The sequence below is a fragment of the Miscanthus floridulus genome, chromosome 8, assembly GCF_019320115.1.
Source record: "Miscanthus floridulus cultivar M001 chromosome 8, ASM1932011v1, whole genome shotgun sequence".
Taxonomy (NCBI): Eukaryota; Viridiplantae; Streptophyta; class Magnoliopsida; order Poales; family Poaceae; genus Miscanthus; species Miscanthus floridulus.
Genome location: NC_089587.1, coordinates 3804775 through 3823999, shown reverse-complemented (window position 1 = coordinate 3823999; position 19225 = coordinate 3804775). Strand labels below are relative to the sequence as shown.

Here is a 19225-nt window from a genome sequence, read left to right as displayed (position 1 = left end):
GCTTCGCGTCAGCTGCAATTGCCTCAGGTAGAGGAACAAGCAGAAATAGGCCCCACGGGCGAAGCTTGTGCGCAGTTGTCACCGACATATGAGCAGCAGATGATGGATCTGTTCATGGATGTTTTAGTAGTCCAGGCAAACCCCAATCTTAGCTTCTCCTATGAAGAATTCATGGAAGATATCATCGTAGGAAGGAGAGTACCTGAGTTTAAGGAAACATGCAATGAAGAGACACATCAGGACCAGACTCAACAAGGAACACAACAAGTGTTAGGGGGCAGCGCTCCACCATCTCTGCCACTGCCACCCCCAACCCTATCGGAACCACTTCCACAGGGAGGAACTGCTATGGTAGCACCGCCACCACCCTTGCCATTGCCACCACCATCGCCAGCCCAACCGGCACTGCTTCTGTAGGTACAAACTGCCGTGCCAGCACCACCACCGCCACCGCCATCTAGCTCCTAACCTCCTTCATAGTCACAAACGGTTGCACCCCCACCACCACCGCATCCACAAACAGTGACGCCACCACCGTAGCTACAAATGTTTCCTAAGATGGTGAGAGAATTTGAGAAGGGTAGCAACACGTTCGATGCTAGCATAGCTGCAATGTGGAGGTCTCTTGGCAAAAAGAACCCCTAGGATGCTTCTGCAATCAAGGGCAAGGCAGTGCCTTCGTCAGCTAGAAATGCCAAGGCCAGCATGGCTAAGGAAGGATCTAGAACAATCTTTGGTGGCCAACACCGTTTGAGCCAAACCCTAGCGAGCATTGAATTTGTTAAAGACATGATGGAACAAAACAATCCCGAGTGCCCCTATGAATATGTGCCAAGCAAGGAATTCCTACCTAATTTTGCCCTAGAATGCATCAAGAGGTTATTACATACGAGGGTCTTTCAGATGTGGTATTTGGAAGCAGTAGAACTTGGCTTAGAGTCAGTGCCGGTGAATTACCCTGCTAACAATATATTCGCTACCGGTGTAGAATTTTCAAAACTGAACATATCTTTTGAGGACATTCAATTTTTATATCGACAGAAGAGACTCGATGTAAGTCAGATTACCCTGTGGTGTATGTAAGTAGTGTTTTCTTAAATCCATCCTCAATTTTGGTTTTATGTGCTTGTGCTATCCTTTTCACCACACATTTGCCTTACTTTCATGTAGGAAAGAGTGGATGGATTCGACCAAGTTGAACTTGAGGAACGCATACCTTGACCCAAATCTCATTTGTGAGGCTCGTCATGCTGGACCTCTATTGTGGCAAAATGATCATCCTACATTTAAGGGTGTCAAGGGCAAGACGAGAGAGGCAATTAGGAAGGCTTCATACAGGGAAGCAAGGAATGAAGCTGCATTATATATCAGGAAGGCGTTCATAGCTCATCAGAGATTCCAATATATAGAAGCCTCGTACAATTTCAGGTAAGATCGACTACTATCTTTTTTTCATGCTATTAGTATTTGGTAGATGGTTTACATTAACACTATTATCTTTTTTGTACTGATGCAACGATCACTTCATCTTAGCAAGCATCAATTTGAGAGTTGACAGGATTTCCATCTTTGACTCTATGAGAAAAGATAGAAAAATGTACCAAAATTTCATCAACGTATTACAAACGTAAGTAATTGTAGTTCATTACTTGTGACACTATTTTTCATCTGATTATCGTTATAGTGAAAGTGATTATTTTGTTCCTTAAATAGCATGTATAGATGGTACATTAAAGAAGGTGGGGAGCATGACCCAGCGAAGAAGGAGAAGATGGATGTTTGTGTAAATCAATGGGTACGACTATTTTCTAACTCAAATAGCTTCTCATATTCCTTATATAGAACAATGTGTTTCACTAGATTATTTTTTTGCATGTCACCGACCTACAGTGCTCGAGGCAGCCTACCGGAAGCGTGCTTTGTGGCTACTATGTATATCAATGGATAAGAGCCAACGAGACTTACCACAATAACCCTGAAGACGTAAGCTGCTCTATCGAACCATATCATATGCATATGTTCATTAGCATGAATCTAGCTAATTTGTTCCCTTTTTTTTGTGTAACATGAAGTAACGAGGCCAAACGAAGTAATTAGCCAAAGCGATGTTCAACTTGTTCAAGAAGATTTCTGCAAGTTCATGGTGAGGGAGGTTCTTAATCTGAAGGGCTTATTCTATGATCATGACTCGGAGTATGCAACACATCCCAAGTTTGAGTCCCTTCGCTTAAAATGCATGTATACCTTCTTTTCATTCTTTGGGCAGGAGCACAAATAATGTTGACTTGTAATTTGTAATGTACAAATATTTTATTGATCATGTGTGTATAACTAGTGCACTACTATGTATTTATGAAGTTAATTTGAATCATTTGCAATCGGGTATAAAATTTGGTGGGAAAACACGATTTCAAATTTGACGAGAAATTTCAAATTCAAAAATTTAAAATTGATTTTCAGAGGCGGTTGATAACACCATCCCTGAAAATATATTTTTAGAGGCGGTTACATTGGTACAACCGTCCTTGAAAAAACATTTTTAGGGACGATTGCATTGCAGCATCCGCCCCTGGTAATGTATTTTTAGGGGCGGTTCATGTATTAGAACCGTCGTTGAAAAAAAATTTTAGAGACGGTTTGCCTACTGCAACCGTCCCTGAAAATGCATTTTCAGAGACGATTCTCTTAATTGAACCGCCCCTGAAAATACCATTTTCAAAGGCGAAGATCTTAACAGAACTGCCCCTAGAAATGCATTTTCAGGGGCGGTTGAAACCCGTCGTTAGAGACGCCCCATCTTCACTGACGGTGGCATTGCAACGGTTGGGCTGACCGCCCTTGAAAGCCTGTTTTACCTGTCTCTAAAGATGTTTTATGTAGTAAGGTCCTTTTTGCAAAACTATCAGGCTACGCCTGGTTAGGCCGTGCTAGGCCGAGCTGGGCCATTTTAAGCTCGAGGCTCTTTTCCTTTTTTCTGTATTTTGTTAATTTTCATAAATGTTCTCAATCTTATAAAATACATAAGTAAATGTAGAAAATGATAAAAATGTGAAACTAGTTTTGTTATCTTTGTCATGATGTGTTCTACCTAGGAAAATTATGAAATGATGAAAATCAATAATTTTTTTGCAAGTTTTAAAATTACCTATTTTAATTAATAAATGTATCTTCCATGATTTTTATAGGCTAAAATAATAATCCTTTAATCATGAAACTTTTTGTGTAAATGTCATGTGCTAATATCTACATCCACAAAAAAAGGTTTGGTGCTATTTTGATAATTTTTAATTATTCACTTCATTTCCATGCTTTAATTAATTAATTAGTACCAAAATGCTTAGGATAAATCATGAAATAGCTTGGGTATGTTTTGGAATTGATTATAGACCTTGGGACACTGTCACCTCTGTTGTTCCTTGGCAATTTAATTGCTAATTGGTTGCGCTCATAATCAACTCGGTGATAATAATAATTAAAAGTGCTTTACATTGGTCCTGAAGAAACCTTTTTTTTTTGTAGTTTGCACTACAGATTGTGTGGTGATTCACGTTGTGGTATGCAAGGATTTGTCTTGGTCTGCATCCTTCGTTTAATATTTAGCTCAGTTTCAAATTTTAGGAGACCAGATAAGATTTTATAAAAGACATAAAACTGGTTTCACATTTTCTTGAGTTAGAACAAATTTTCTTTTTTTTTGAAACTTAGAACAAATTTTCTAATAACAAATCAGATTTTAATATTTCTAACTACATATTTATTTTAGAAAAATATTTGAATAACTTTTTGAAAAATTATTTTTATATTTTGTCAAGTCTACTAGTGATCTACCTCCCTCGTTCCTAACGTGGAACCATGTAAAATAGTTAAATTAGAAGGTTTCGAAAGTTGAAATTCCGATTTTCTAATCGAGGAGAGTCACGCAAACAATTTGAAAGAGGTCTGATGCACTTTTTTTAAAAGTATTTTTTAGTACTTCGCGTTTAAAGGCCCAGATAAACGAAAAGGCCAGCACAGGCCCGTTTAACCATGGACCGCACGCCTGGTGCCCTCCCGTCTCCCGACTCGCTTCTGACCTTCGCGGCATCCGTGGCGGCGGCTCGCCTGCGCAGGCGCAGGTGCGCTCACGTCCGTCCTCCTGCGCGGGCTGCCGGGCTGCTCCTCCGGGCGCCCGGGCTGCTGGCGGCCGGCACCCCTTCGGCCTGCGCAGTGCCTGCTCTTCCTCCTCCTCGCCTGCTCTGCAAGACTGCATCTCTAGTGAGTAAAATGTCTACTGAGGATCAGTAGTTAGTAGACGATAGACACTAGAGGCGAAAGTTTCCGTATGCTTAAAACTGGTGATTGACAGATTGTGAAATGTGATTTTTGTGATTCAGCATATCTACGTATGATTGGGGCCTTAATACTGGTTTCACGGAACTTGAACTCCATCTTGGTACTATATTGATGATACCTTATACCGTATTGCATAAGGGATTTATGGATTCAGATCCTGGGTTCGTCACTGGGAGGATGGAATGTATTTGTTGATTCGTTACATGCTTTTTCGTTCTCTTGTGTGGCACATGCGTTGGTGATCTTTACCCATGCCACCATGCTCGATTGTGATCCTTACCTGCAACCCAAGCCCCAAGGTGACTGTTGCATTTTTGTTTCCTTAGCTTCTTTTTGCGTCTGAAGCTGTTACTAGAGTTTGATTGGTCAGGGATGTTTGGATCTAGAGGTGCTGGTGACAATGCAGTGTCAGTTGATTTCTTGTGCCCTTCCCTGAACACATTGTAATTTATCAACTATATCATGCCTGTCAGAGATGCCGCTTGATATTTCCTATGAGTTTACTCACATTTTTGTTCTCCATTGGACATAACCAGTACTTGTTTTTTTAATTACACATGTTCAATTGATGTGGTTCAAGCTTCAAACACATCTGATTTTGTATTTCGCATTCACTTATGCTGCTTCATTGTTTTATTGGACCATGCCTGCTCATTTTGATAAACTGCCTTCATGAAAACTCTATCTTTGTATGTCCACAAAAGAAAAGAAAGGAAAAGTCAGGTTAATCGCATATTTCTCATTGGTGCAGCAAAGGTAGTTGAATGGCTTCAAGTGCACGGGGCATCATGTTTCGGCGTCTCAAAGCACTAACTATAAGCCCTGCACTGGCATCTGGTGTGACCAGTCAGCATCACCAGCTTCAACAGCGTGCGCCAGTGAGTGGCACAGCCAAAGGAAAGGCTAAGCTCAAAGCAGGTCAGCCTTTGAAGCGTTCCACCATCGGAGCGAAGAAAGGGGCACCTTCGACTGGTGGAGGTGGCGGTGGCCGTGGTCGTCGTGAGGCCATTGAGCGCATTACTAATATTTCAGAGTCTTGTCTCAATGCCTCTACTCCGCTGCGGCACTTGTCCCCCAAGGAGCGTCTTCGCGATGCTAAACGTGAGGAACTGGGACTTGTCTCCAAGGAGAGGCAACGCGAGCTTGATGTAGCCAAGGCCAAAGCTAAAGCCAAATCCAAAGGTACTGGTGGAGGTGAAGGAGACCGTGTGCTTATGGGTCCACCAGGCCTTGACTATATCAGTCTTGGGCTAGTTGATGAGGAGGCAATCCCCAAGTATGAGCTCACAGTCGAGGATGGTCGGCGACTTGCCAAAGAGTACAGTCGTGTGCTAATGCGGCGGCACCGTGCAAGGCAAACAGCAGAGACAACGCTTCTGACCCTCAAAAAGGAGGCCATTGCTGCTCTCCCTGAGAAGCTGCGAGCTGCTGCTATGGTACCTGACATGACACCATTCCCTGCAAACCGGTACATGGCGACACTCACACCACCAATTGAAGGATATATTGAAAAGGTGCGGGAAGCGGCCAAGAAGCACTCTGTGAAGGAGAAACTTCGCTGAGAATTCAAGGGAGGAAACTGTCTCCACATAAGGTGAGGACAGTTTAGTCAAATTTCTTCATTGATTTGCATTCTATTTGGGTTAGAGTTTTCATTCATAAAAAGGAACCTGCAATGATCAGATGTTTTCTAATAAATTATCACATTTTTGTGTCAAATGCTTCACAAGGCAAACAGAATTTCTTACTGAATATGTTTGTGTTACTAAGAGCAGAAAAAAATTGTTGGCTCCCTGTGATCCTCAGTGGTGATGGTATTGTAGCAAGATAATGTGGAAATGTCTTGTTCAGGCTTTCCCCACGTAAGTCATGCTTGCAGTTGCTTATGTAGCTTTTGAAGGAATTTATGTATTAAGTGCTTTGTGTGCAAATTTAGAATCTCATTTTTGCATGCAAATTTAGAATCTCATTTTTGCATGCAAATTTAGAATCTGATTTCTTACTGCTAGTGATGTGTTGTGGAAGAGAAGATAGACTAAACATGACCTCTACTCAAGTAATTGAGTTCCATGTTACTGGTCACTAAGTGTATGTTTAGTATTATCAAGAATTCAGAATACATGTTTAGAGTTTTGGACAGTGCCTTCGTGTGAAAAAAGAATATGGGTCGGTACTCTTATTTGTTGTGAGACAGCTGAGCTAGGGAATTTCAGTTACTGCAATCTGTTCCAAAATGTAAGTTGTTTTTGTTGTCTTAAGTTAAACTTCTCTAACGTTGACCAAGCTTATAAGAAAATGCAACAACATGTGCAACATCAAATTAGTTTCATTAAATCCACCATGAATATGTATTAATACTGATAGTGTGTTTATATTATGGATGTTAATACATTTTTCTATCAACTTGGTCAAAGTTAGAGAAGTTTGATTTATGACAAAACTAAAACAACCTAAATTTTGGAAAGGAGGGTGTACAGTTTAGTGCTGAAGATACTCAAATGATCTCAGCTAGTAAGGTTGAACAAGATATTGTTTGAGAAAAAAAAAGGTTGAACAAGATGTCCGACACATAACTAATTCCAAGGAAAACTGTGTTTCTATTTTGTACTAGACTCTCTTGCATTCAGTAAATCTCCTGCACTTAACATCATTACCTTCACATCTGCTATCCCCAACTTTGTTAAGGCCTTGTTTAGTTGGCGAAATTTTTTGGGAAATGGTACTGTAGCACTTTCGTTGTTATTTGGCAATTAGTGTCCAATCATAGTCTAATTAGGCTTAAAAGATTCGTCTCGTGAATTTCGTCTAAACTGTGTAATTAGTTTTATTTTTTATTTATATTTAATGCTTCATGCATGCGTCCAAAGATTTGATGTGACGGGGAATCTTGAAAAATTTTGCAAAATTTTGGGAACTAAACACCACCAAAGTGTAAATTGCCTTGTTTAGTTTGCATATTTTGTCAGTATTGAATAGTGGTCCAGTTTCTGGTAATTCATTTCTGTACTTTTCACCAACCAATTCTCGTTATGTAATTCTCCTAGTTGTCTAGTGACTTGCTTCTATTTTGCTTTGTAGGTGAATGAATATTCCACCTAATGTACAAGAACAGCTTTGGCACAAACTACAATTACCAAATTTGGTGATCTAGTCAGATATCCCAATTTGCAGAGCAGCCATGATCTAGTGAAATCATTTTTGCCATTTTTTATGCAACTCTACAGGATTGGCGTTGTCACCAGACTGTTATTTCACTTTTTTTCTCTCTCCTGATTTAGGATGTTTGTTGTTGACAGCGACTTATGTAATAATAAAGGGTTAGCAGTGAGACCGTGAAACCGATGAATCTCTGAGATTTGACTTCTCACACATGCCCCCGTAGTACTTTATGCTATAATTATCATTCAGACCTCGTTTCCATGTTCTTGCCTGCTAGATTGCTGACAAACCTGGGGTTATGATGCAGCATTTGTGCGTTTGTGCCTTCAGTTTTAAACCGCACTGCATCTTTCCTCGAGGGAATGACATTCTGTACCTCAAGTTTACACGCCGTCATCTTTGAAATAATCACCAGCTGAACCGTTTGTACATTGGCTAAGAGCAACTTTACATCCCAAATCAAGGCTCTTACTTTTGATTTAGGTCTCCTACTTCTGAGTGCTTTTTTTCTATGCTCAACTCAACATTAGCACCCAAATTAGGGCCCATACTTTCTGTTTTTCCTTGTATTTGCTCTCTTTGGTCAAATGGTTATCCAACTTAGACTTCAAACATAACAATTCAAATTCATAAGATGTCATGGGCAATGGATTTGAGCTCAGGAACACTAGTTGTCAATAGCAAATTGAAAATAGTGGCCCTGTTTTCGTTGAAATTTGGCTTATGCTGATTTGCTGTGAGAGTTCGATTGCTGAAATAGTGCAGCAGAACATATGCTGATGCTTATGCTGATTTAGTTTGAAAAGAAAATACTGTTTGTTCGCTAAAATCAAATGCCTCGTTCAAAATCATTGCACGTTCGCACAAAAAAAAAGAGGGTGTCTTCGGCGGCTACCAGTCTACCACACCTGCGCGCTGGACCTGCCAACGTCGGCGTGGCCGCACGTCCGTCCTACTGGATTTCCCCACCACTGCCGTTGGATATCACACCCAACCGCATGAGAAAATTATAATTATAGGACATCAAATAATACGCTTTGTAATTATAGGACTTCAATCGTTGACTTCGTTAAAATAACCCTTGGTTTCTTGTTGTAGATGACATTTAGGGTCTGTTTGGAACGCAGGAATTTCACAGGAATCACACGGGAATTTCACAGGAATCAGTTCAATTTCACAGGAAAAACGCAGGAATAAGAAAAAAATCCCGCATTCCAAACAGACCCTTAGCGTATTTCTTCACATTGTTAATCAAAATACATGTATTTTGGCTTCCCAGCTTGCCGTCGTCCTCATCCTGCTCCTACCACTCTCTAGCGCGTCCGCCGACGATGGCGGATTCATCCGGCAGGTGACGGATGGTCGTTCCCGCGCCGGCACGGGGCCAGGGCTGCTCCCGGAGGCGCAGTTCGCGGTGTTCGTGAGGCGGCACAGGCGGCGGTACTCCAAGCCCAAGGAGTACGCGCGTCGGCTGCGCGTGTTCGCAGCCAACCTGGCCCGCGCGGCGGCGCACCAGGCGCTGGACCCGATCGCGCGCCACGGGGTCACGCCCTTCTCTGACCTCACGCAGGAGGAGTTCGAGGCGCGCCTCACGGGCGTGCGCGCCGGCGGGGACGTCCAGCGGCTCGTGATGAGTGGCGCGCCGGCCGCCCCGCCGGCCTCGCAGGAGGAGGTGGCGCGGCTGCCCGCCAGCTTCGACTGGCGCGACAAGGGCGTCGTCACCGGCCTCAAGATGCAGGGCGCGTGTGGGTCGTGCTGGGCGTTCACCACGACGGGCGCGGTGGAAGGCACCAACTTCCTCGCCACAGGGAAGCTCCTCGACCTCAGCGAGCAGCAGCTGGTCGACTGCGACCACACCGTACGTGCATCACTGCGCTCTCTCCATGTCTTCCCACTTGGAATGAATTCGTCAGTTCGATGAAGGATTATTAGAGCATGCTGGTTTGGTTTGTATGTTCCAGTGCAGTGCGGTGGCGCAGAACGAGTGCAACAACGGCTGTACCAGCGGGCTGATGACCAACGCGTATGCGTACCTGATGAAGTCCGGCGGGCTGATGGAGCAGCGCGCGTACCCGTACACGGGCGCGCCGGGCCCCTGCCGCTTCGACCCGGCCCAGGCCGCCGTCCGCGTGGCCAACTTCACTGCCGTGCCGGTCGGCGACGAGGCCCAGATCCGCACGGCGCTGGTCCGGCGCGGGCCCCTCACGGTGGGGCTCAACGTGGCATTCATGCAGACGTACGTGGGCGGGGTGTCGTGCCCGCTCCTCTACCCGCGCGCGTGGGTCAACCACGGCGTGCTCCTCGTCGGCTACGGCGCGTGCGGCTTCGCGACGCTACGGCTCGGCTACCGCACCTACTGCATCATCAAGAACTCATGGGGGAAGCAATGGGGGGAGCAAGGGTACTACCGCCTCTGCCGCGGCAGCAACGTCTGTATAGATGGCCAACGGGCCGTGCCGGCCCAGCGCGGCGTCGTGCCTCACCGGGCCACCGGGCCTGCCGTGCCGTGCCTATGGCGTGCTCGTGCCTGGCCGTCGGTCTTCGAGTATCCTGGATGTATAGCTGAAACAAGACTCGGAAGAGACAGTAGATACAGGGACAGATATGATATATCGAGCCATAATAGATAGGATTAGATAGGTTAGCTTGTGGTCATGCCACCAGAGGAGTATGTCAAAGGATTCCTCATAACATGTGACAGGGTCACTGTCCAAGTAAGCTTTGAGCTCACTGACAGCAGATAGAGTAGATGAAGATGAGGGGGAACCGACAGGGGATTCACCAGGACCTCCAAAGATCCTTCCCCATGCCTGTTTTGTCTTACTAGTATGAGCTGAAGGCACTGAAACCCTCTGAGACCTCACTGCACCAATTTTCTGTTCATACTTGGCAAATAATCTATACAATTCATCTTTCACATCACCATAGTATACACTATAAATGCATCTAGTTGCCTTACCAAGCAATTCAAGCACATTAAAGAACCCTTTCATCTTAGCTCTAGGATCAAGAATGAATGCATATGAATAAATCAGTGGAATTTTCTCTCAATATTTAAGGAATTTAAGCTTCATAGGAGTAGCAATCATTCTAAAATTAGCATCTCTTTTAGCATTTTGCAAATGTTCAGCCATGTCAAGCATATGGTGCAAAACAAGTGGAGCTGTAGGATAATAAACACCAGACAGGATAACAGTGGAATTATAGAGGAGTTCCAGGAATATCATTATTTGTTCAGCAACATACCAATGCTGTGCAGTCAACAAAGTAGAACCATAATTAGAGGTAATGAACACATGAAAGACTTCCTTGTATGGCAGCAAGTGTTTGAGCATCAAATAAGTAGAATTCCATCTAACATCCATATCCAAGCCAAACTTCCTAGGTCTAAGACCCTGAGCAGTGCAGTAGTTCTTAAACAATGCAATTCTTTGATTAGAGAAATTTAAAAAACTTATTGCAGTTCTGAAATCTTCAGTATAAGGTTGAAACCTCTTCATGCCAGATTTAACAATCAGATTAATGATATGGCATGCACATCGTTGATGCACAAGCAAATACTGCACCTTGTTAGGATCATCTCTAGTAGGTGCAGGATAAGAACCCAAATAACCAAAGAACATAGGTTGCAAAATCTTATAAGCCCTAGAATTAGCAGAAGCATTATCTAGAGACACAGAAAAACCTTGTCAACCAAACCAAACTCCTCAACCACACTAGAAATCCTATCAGTAATGTTTTCACCAGAATGTGAAACATCAATCAGCCTAAGACCAACAACTTTTTTCTGTAACTCTCAATCTGCACTAACATAATGAGCAACAACAGAAATATAATCCGCCTTATCATTACCAGACCAAATATCAGATGTCAAAGAAACAGAAGATGCAGCAGGCAACACAGATTTCATAAGCATAGCACTTTGTTCATCAAAAAGTTTACACATATCTCTAGTGGTGGTCTGCCTAGAAACCTTCTCGAACAGAGGATTATGAGCACGCTTAATGTAATCCTCCCAAATCTGTGTCTCACCTATCCCTAAAGGAAGGTCTAGCCTAGCAATCAAACGGCACAACTCAGTGCGAGCAAGCATAGGATCATACACCCAATTTTTCAAACCATCAGAATTCAGAGCAAGCTTAGACTGGACCATACTAGCATGATTACTTTTTCTCATACAGGAATACATGTGCCGTCTCAAATGGCTAATGCCAGCAGACGATCTAGCAGTGTATCACGCCCGACAATGTTTACAGATGGCAGCAACTCGAATTTTATTCTCCTTAATCTCATGGAAGTAATCCCAAACAATAGAAACTTTCTTACCAGAGGTGGTTGAGGTACCATGAGTGTCAGTGGAGACCTCAACTCCACCATCACCGTCGTCGCCATCGAGATCGATGGGCTGTTTGCCGTCACCGAGGTCGATGCCGAACAGACCGTCTGCATCATCACGTAGGTCGTCGTCGTCCTCGACTTCCAGCTCGTCGTCCGGGTGCGGCGCCTGGTCCTCGCCGTCGCCGAGGGGATGCTGATCCTCCCCCTGCATTGCGAGGCCGAAACCGCAATCGCCCGCGGACGAGCCGGATAGCCGTCCACGACCTCGACCTCCAGCAGCTCCAGCACCGTCCCTCAACGGGCGCTTTGGTGGCCTGGCCATGTCTACTCCAGAGGAGGAAGACGCGGCGTCAGGCACCAACCTGCACGCAAAGAAGAAGAAGAGTGAGAGATGACACTTGAGAGACAAAGATCAGAGAGAGACGGAGCAGAGGAGCAGATCTAGGGTTAGGGAAAGTGACGAACCTACTTTCCCGGAGCCCGGTGCCAAAGATGAAGAAGCCAGCAAGCCAGCCAGAGGATGAGACAGACACACGCAAAGAAGAAGAAGAGTGAGAGATGACACTTGAGAGTTGAGAGACAGAGATCAGAGAGAGAGACAGAGCAGAGAAGAGCAGATCTAGGGTTAGGGAAAGTGACGAACCTGCTTTCCCGGAGCCTGGTGCCGGAGATGAAGAAGCCAGCAACCCAGCCAGAGGATGAGACAGACACCGATTAGAATCGACGGCGAGGTGGGGGAGGAGGGAGTGACATAAACACGAACTCATATGGTTCACCGATTCCGAGCGAGAGCGAGAGAAAACAGGAGAGGAAAAGGAGGGAGGAGATGGGGTTAGCGAACTCAGTGCGAGGTGGAGGAGCGCCGCATAAGGTCACCGGTGCCAGAGAGGACGGACGACGATGGTCGATGGAGAGCAGCGGGGGCGGTGGATCTCGAATGCGAGAGCGAGACCGAGGCAGCGAGCGAGAGCAGACGGCGCGGCGGGGGAGGAATGGGGATTAGGGACTTAGGGTTAGGGTTACGGATGTCGGATGGAGAGGGAAAAGGAGGGAGGAGACGGGGTTAGCGAACTCAGTGCGAGGTGGAGCCGTGGAGGAGCGCCGACGGCCGGCGAGGTCACCGGTGCCAGAGAGGACGGACGACGATGGTCGATGGAGAGCAGCGGCGGCGGTGGATCGCGAATGCGAGAGCGAGAGCGAGGCAGCGAGCGAGAGCAGACGGCGCGGCGGGGGAGGAATGGGGAATCAGGATTAGGGTTACGGATGGAGCGGGCAGCAGCTACGGCTTATATATGCGGATGCGGCGGCCAGCGGCGTGGGCTGGCTTCGTGGGCTGCGGGCTGCCTTGCTGGGCCAAATGAAGCCGTTGGCCACCGGGCCGCCTCTTTGCAACGTGCCGTGCCCGTGCCGTGCCACGGGCCGGGGTGGCGGCCCAGGCCCGCTGGCCACCGAGCCGTGCCGTGCCCGTGCCGGGCCAAAACGCCGGGCCACGAGCCGGGCCGGTGGGCCGCGGGCTGCATGGCCAACTATAAACGTCTGCAGCGTCGACAGCATGGTCTCCGCCGTCGCCGTGGCGCCGGCGCCGTGAACCAACCCAATCCACCGCGGCCGGCCGCCATGGGTGTACTCGTGACACGAAGGTTGCGGACGTGGCATAGTATTGTCTGCAGGTGGTAGTGCGTGGCTCATACACCGTATACATGTATTTTTTTATTAACAAAGTGACAAATTACGTCAAATATATTATCTAAAATAAGAAGTCAACATTTCAATAGTCATTTCGACGAAGTCAGCTATTGGAATCTTATAATTAGGAAGCGCATTGCAATTTTCTCAACCGCAACTGGATTTCCCATGTCCGCAAAGTTGCGATCAATTCCAAAAACTCGATTGGTAATACTCTCAAATCCACCGCGAGAAGCAAGCGCAGCAGCCAGCAGATGCCGCCGCCGCCGCCGGTGCCGCCGGAGAAGCAGAAGCGGAAGCTCGCCCGCCTCTGCGATCTCGTCTCCTCCTCCCTGCTTGTCCACCTCGTAAGCGAGCAACTCCACCCCACCCCGCACGTCCCGCATTGGTTTCCTCCTGTAACCCCGCGCCGCTCTGAGCCTACATCTAACCCCACTCGCTCCTCTCGCACCGCAGGAACCCGCGCCGTCGCCGCCGCGGCAGCTGACGCGGGAAGACGAGCGGCAGCTCCTCCTCGCGCTCTCCATGGTAACTTCAGTCATCTTCCTCCAGTTTATAATCGTGGTTGTTTGACTGGGACTTTGTAGGTGAACAAGACGATACGACGATGGGACCAGGAGGAGGCAGCTTGTGAATTGGTTCAGGTATTGCTTCGAGTTTCAGTAGGGTTTTTTTTTTCACTGTTAATCCACCTATGAAGTATTGGTAAATTCTCTCTGGCTAGTCCTACCACAATCTTATCTGTCGCAGGTAGGACTGTAACTGTGTTTAGTGTAGCACGTCCTATGGAGCAGCTGGGGACTGATATTAATTCACTCTGTGGTTGGTTTTGGGTTGTCACAGAATTTGTTTTTGCCCCATTTCTGTGAGAGCATTTATTTAGCCCATGGCTGACCTTGGAGCAATTAACAGTCAATCTCCAAAATTTGTGTTTGATGCTTCTGTAAACCTTCGAATCTCAGACCACAATCGATGTAATCAATAAATTTTATGTTTGATTACTTACATAACCCTTCCAATCTCAATCCACATTGGATGATAGCTTCCATTTCTAAAGCAGCAGTATTCAGTGACATCTAATTTGTCAATACTTGGTAGCTGACTAAAACCAGAAAAAAAAAAAACCTAATGGTTGATATCAATATACTGGCATAGGATATCTAATAACTTTTTGCTCTACTCAAGTGTGATTTTTATGAGCCGCTGTAATGTTAGTGAGATATCATTTTTTCGTGGTGGAAGTATCTCTGTTGGCTTATCTATGTGTAAACTTGTGAATAATTCTGGAGAAGTGAATCTGTCAACTATGCTTTAAGTCTTCACATCCATTTGCTGTGTTATGTGTACAACTGTCACAGGAGATAATAACACATTCATATTTTCCCTTTTCATTTAGGAAACTCTTTCTGATTCCAGAGAAGTTCATAGTTGCTGCTTACTACTTAAAGAGCATCCATATGGTGGATTTGGTTGCATGGCGAATATGGTCTCTGTATTGGTAAAAACCTTTTTGTTTGGCAAACTATGTCAATGTTTCACTCTATTCACTTCAATTTTATGTTTAGCTAGTATTGTCTTATTTATGTTGCCTGTGCATTTCTGGCGGACCAGTATGACTAGTAGGTTACCAAAACTTACATCTTTTGTCATCCTTTTCAGGTTGGTTTCCTTTATTTCTGCAGTGATTATGTCAAACACTCAGCTGGCAATATCCTAATTTCCATATCTAGTACCCTAATTAAGTTTGTATGCTTCTCATATGTTTCCCTTTTCTTCTTTTGGTGCATTCAGTCTCGTTTTTTTGCCGACTAACTGTTTACTCCATGGCTGTTTCTCTATTCCTAGGAATCCATTTGGATTCAGTTCATTGAGCTTGTCTGGGTGGCTATACATGCAGCATCGAAATGTGTTCATAACACTTCACATTTTACAACTGACTCCAACAGTAATGACATCACTAGTTCAAGCTCAAGAATCACAAGCTTCATGACAGTACTTAATGAGCGTTGTCTCAATATCAGTGGGCAAACCATGTCCAGTCTCTTTCGAGTATTACATGCTATCTTGAAGTTCCTTAAACACAGTGACAGTGATTTGACAGATGACTTCATTTGTCTATCCATTCATCATATTCATAAGATGCCTTGGGATTCTTTCCGTCAATTACATGCCGGAGGACTTGCCAACTGTGCTAAGGATAACAGATTTAGCTTCTGTAATGATTTAGCACAGTCTGGAATTCTGACTGGCAGTCTTCTCCAGCTACTTAGCTCTTTACTTGACCACAGTTACCTGGAAGGTACAGATGCACAAGATATGTTTGTGAAACTTGTTGATATAGTTCCCAAGATAGCATTTTCCTTACATGGGCAGCATGATGGACCCAAAAGTCTTTACCAGTACTTAAAGCATAAAATTCTGGTAAGCTCTGACATTCAGAGCTCTTTTGTGTCATTTGTTGCTAGTTAATTTGGCTTCCTAAACATTTTAACGTTTCATTTTTTTAATGCAGATGGTAATGATGCGGCTTAAGCCTTACATACAGCAAGATTGTTCACGTATTGTTAGTTGGCTGAAATTGCTTCGGCATTACTTTGAAGACCTTCTTCATGAGCCTATCTCACAACATATTGCTAAACCAGGAAATTGTTTTGAAGGTTCTCCGTTTTTATTGGACATGGTAGATTTAGTTGAGAGTCAGGATAAGTCAACTCGGCACTTGCAAAGGCAAGCTATCTATTTGTTCCTTAGTTGTTCCATATGCTTGTCTTACAACAGAAATGATGGTGCACTTCAATGTTCATGCAAGAGGGATGAGTGTTTGTTGGGTCACAAAGTACAAGGCTGTAGTAATCACTGCAACTGTTTTGGCTTATCAGAAATTTCAGACTGGTTTCAGAAGTGTTACCTAAACTGGAGTCTTGACTCAAATTCATCAAGTTTTGCCTTATCCTTTCTGGAACTGTATATGGAGGAGGTATGCATCTATGCGACTATGCCCAAATGATGGTAGCTAAAAAATAACATATTCGTTGTTCTGGGAAACACATCTTACCTTTTAAGTCGTTTGATTTTATTTACATTTGTTAGATAATGTAGATTGAAATCAGTTTTATGATTCTAGTTCGGTTTGTCTTCGCAAGTGGTTTGTTGTTGCCCCACTGTAGGTAGTTTCTTTCTTTTTTTCCTGAACAGGGTAGTTTCTTTCTATACAGTTGGACATTTGGATTCTAATATTGCACATGGCTAGTGAGTTACTTTATATGCTGGGCATTTCAGTGAAAAGGCAAGACCAAATGCCCAACCCCCCTTACTGCTAATTGCTAACTAAGATAATCTGTATACTCTATTCTCCGTATCTGTCTGATAATAGTTATCTGCTGTTTTTTGCTCAATTACTCAATATTAACAAGTTCATGCTTCATTCTGTAATCGAAAAGAAGGCTTACCACTGGCTTTATGAACTCTAAACATTCTTGGTAATATGTTCAATGTTCATTCATATTTCAGGATGACATGCTATTCAGCATTCTCTTACAACTTTTAGATGCACCACTCATTTTTCTAAAAATGTAAGTAGGAAAATATAGTTTGTTTACTGAAGCAAGGAAAAAGTTATCCAGACAATAGATGCTTCTAAAGTTGTGACCTTTTTGTCCAAACTTGCAGAGCTAACTTGGAAACTACTGAACTTGTTGATGTAAAACTGTTCTCAAGCATTTTCGACCCAGTTCACCTTTTTCATCTGCTGCTTTTTCTGGTGAGTCGATCAAAATGTTCTCATCTCATTGGTTTTTTAGGTCTGCTGGAGGCACAATGATTTCTGTAAGATAGCATCTTGACATTCAGTTCTTATTTATTTTGTGGTTCAAGTGAGTGACTTTATTGTATGGGTTAATTATTCAGTGCTGTAACCATGATTGAGGACCTGGACAACCTTACCATCTGTAATTGGACATACTAAACAAAATTCAGTACTTTAGGAATCATAGCTTTGCTCACCCATAGTACTTTCTTCTATTTGATCTTTCAATTTTTTCTCCTGTTTCACTCCATAATGCCTATTTTTAGTATAATATTTTTTTTGTTCATTGAAATTATTCTGCAGCTGCACTATGATTACATGGTACTTGTTGATTACCTCATATCTAAGGATGTTGGTGTGCATTGTGCTCAGTATCTATTAAGGTTGGTACCTATCTTACAATTTTTTAATTATTTTTGCCGACGTCTTCAGACGGAACGAAGCGTCTTCTGAATTGTGACCTTTGACTTCTCTTACACACTTGCACAGGTGCTTATGCTTAGTTTCCCAGTCTTGGCATGCTTTTGTTGATGATTCTGTTTACTCAACAAAAATAGATAAGCTTGACTGTAAAAGGCAGAGGACTTCTGGGGATAAAGATAGTGACAGAGCCAGTACAAGTGAACAGTATAAGAATGGTTCTGGTTGTGATAAAGAGGCTAAGAATTCACAGAAGCTTTTTCTTGATGCTAAAGAATGCCTTTATTCATTGAAGAGAACAGTGGAAGATCTGCAAAAGAAGGATTTGTTCCCTTACAATCCGAAGCCTCTTCTTAGAAGGTCTGTTATATGACCATGGTTTTTGTATGTTGTCTGTACTTCAGTGAAATCCTTTTCTTGTTCCTGCATTTGCCTCTTCAATTTCTTTTGGCATATCATCAGCTCAATGGCGTTGTCAACCTAATGATTGAATTTGATATTTTGGCATATCAACTCGATGGCATTGTCAACCTATTGATTGAATTGGAACTTTGGCACATCAACTCAATGGTATTGTCAACCTATGATTCAATTGGAACTTTTGGCATATCAACACAATGGCATTGTCAACCTAATGATTGAATTGGAAATTTTGTCATATCAACTCAATGGCATTTGCCAGGCAGACATGTTAGCTAACAAAATTGTGGTAGATGATAACTCTTATTTGCTTGAAACTGAATCTTAATTTCTTGCTTGGACAGACAGACATGTTATTTTATCATCTGTTCATATGAATCATGCATATAGTTTGTTCTTGTAGCTTGGCCCGGTTTCAGGAGCTGTGTGAGCAGGGGTGAAATTTGAGTTACACCTGGTGAGAAAGCTACTGCTTGTAGAGTTGAAGAATGACCCTTTGGCAGATAGTTGTATTTCCATTATCGGTTACTCATGGCTTAGTTTGGTTCAATTGATATAGTTAGTAAAAGGGAACTGTGAATATATCTTCCAATTCATGATCTGGTCTCGAACTTGAGTCGTCTGCATCATACAGAGAAATTTCAGATGCTGCTACTTTTTTGCAAGTTGCCTGCTACTATGATGCTTTGGGCCATGCGAGGAACCTATCATGTAAGGCACCATTGTTCACTATACATTAAGTAGCATCATATCATGGTGGTGCTTGCTTTCAATTATGCATCAATCATTTTGTCCTTACCCAGGTCAATGTATGTGAACATGCTAGGTCTTCAATCTCTGAAATCCTAAATACGCGGAATGGTGCATGGTTGCATGAGGTGGACTTCGATCCATGCCCTCAGAAAGATGAAGGGAAATGATCATCTGTATACTTTGGCAGTCTGTGCTGGGTTTGTAAATTGGAATGAGAATCAGACGTTTACTGAAACAGCCATTAGAATTTAGACTTACGGTTTTTAAATGTGCCTTGTCTCGCTATTATTTTTATTTGTACTAGGGAGACTA

At 43.7% G+C, this 19225-nt stretch overlaps 3 protein-coding genes across 8 annotated transcripts; all 3 read left to right on the top strand.

Moving 5' to 3' along the window:
* The first annotated feature begins 4045 nt into the window (after window positions 1-4045).
* Window positions 4046-7722, top strand: LOC136470911 (uncharacterized). 3 transcript variants are annotated; one of them, XR_010761881.1, is made up of 4 exons: window positions 4046-4254; window positions 5084-5926; window positions 6108-6194; window positions 7411-7722. XR_010761881.1 is itself a non-coding variant. In XM_066468641.1 (3 exons), the coding sequence occupies exon 2, from the start codon at window positions 5097-5099 to the stop codon at window positions 5892-5894; it is 798 nt and encodes a 265-aa protein (XP_066324738.1). In that variant the 5' UTR covers window positions 4046-4254; window positions 5089-5096; the 3' UTR covers window positions 5895-5926; window positions 7411-7720. The 3 variants fall into 3 exon arrangements, 2 of the variants coding, with proteins under 2 accessions (XP_066324738.1, XP_066324737.1); XM_066468641.1 differs by lacking the exon at window positions 6108-6194 and having other exon boundaries at window positions 5089-5926; window positions 7411-7720; XM_066468640.1 differs by lacking the exon at window positions 6108-6194 and having other exon boundaries at window positions 7411-7718.
* A 408-nt stretch (window positions 7723-8130) lies between these two features.
* On the top strand, window positions 8131-13417 carry LOC136468435 (probable cysteine protease RD19D). Its single transcript, XM_066467015.1, has 4 exons — window positions 8131-8134; window positions 8619-9349; window positions 9453-9917; window positions 13361-13417. Exons 1-4 carry the CDS (start codon window positions 8131-8133, stop codon window positions 13415-13417), a joined length of 1257 nt encoding a protein of 418 aa, XP_066323112.1.
* A 211-nt stretch (window positions 13418-13628) lies between these two features.
* LOC136475534 (uncharacterized) lies at window positions 13629-18602 on the top strand. Of its 4 annotated transcripts, none has more exons than XR_010763206.1 (12): window positions 13629-13862; window positions 13972-14043; window positions 14103-14159; window positions 14912-15013; window positions 15175-15261; window positions 15361-15936; window positions 16028-16492; window positions 17026-17087; window positions 17185-17275; window positions 17624-17703; window positions 17810-18310; window positions 18564-18602. XR_010763206.1 is itself a non-coding variant. In XM_066473020.1 (12 exons), exons 1-12 carry the CDS (start codon window positions 13770-13772, stop codon window positions 18598-18600), a joined length of 2013 nt encoding a protein of 670 aa, XP_066329117.1. In that variant the 5' UTR covers window positions 13629-13769; the 3' UTR covers window positions 18601-18602. The 4 variants fall into 4 exon arrangements, 3 of the variants coding, with proteins under 3 accessions (XP_066329117.1, XP_066329118.1, XP_066329119.1); XM_066473020.1 differs by having other exon boundaries at window positions 17810-18100; XM_066473021.1 differs by having other exon boundaries at window positions 17810-18100; window positions 18423-18602.
* The last annotated feature ends 623 nt before the right edge of the window (window positions 18603-19225 follow it).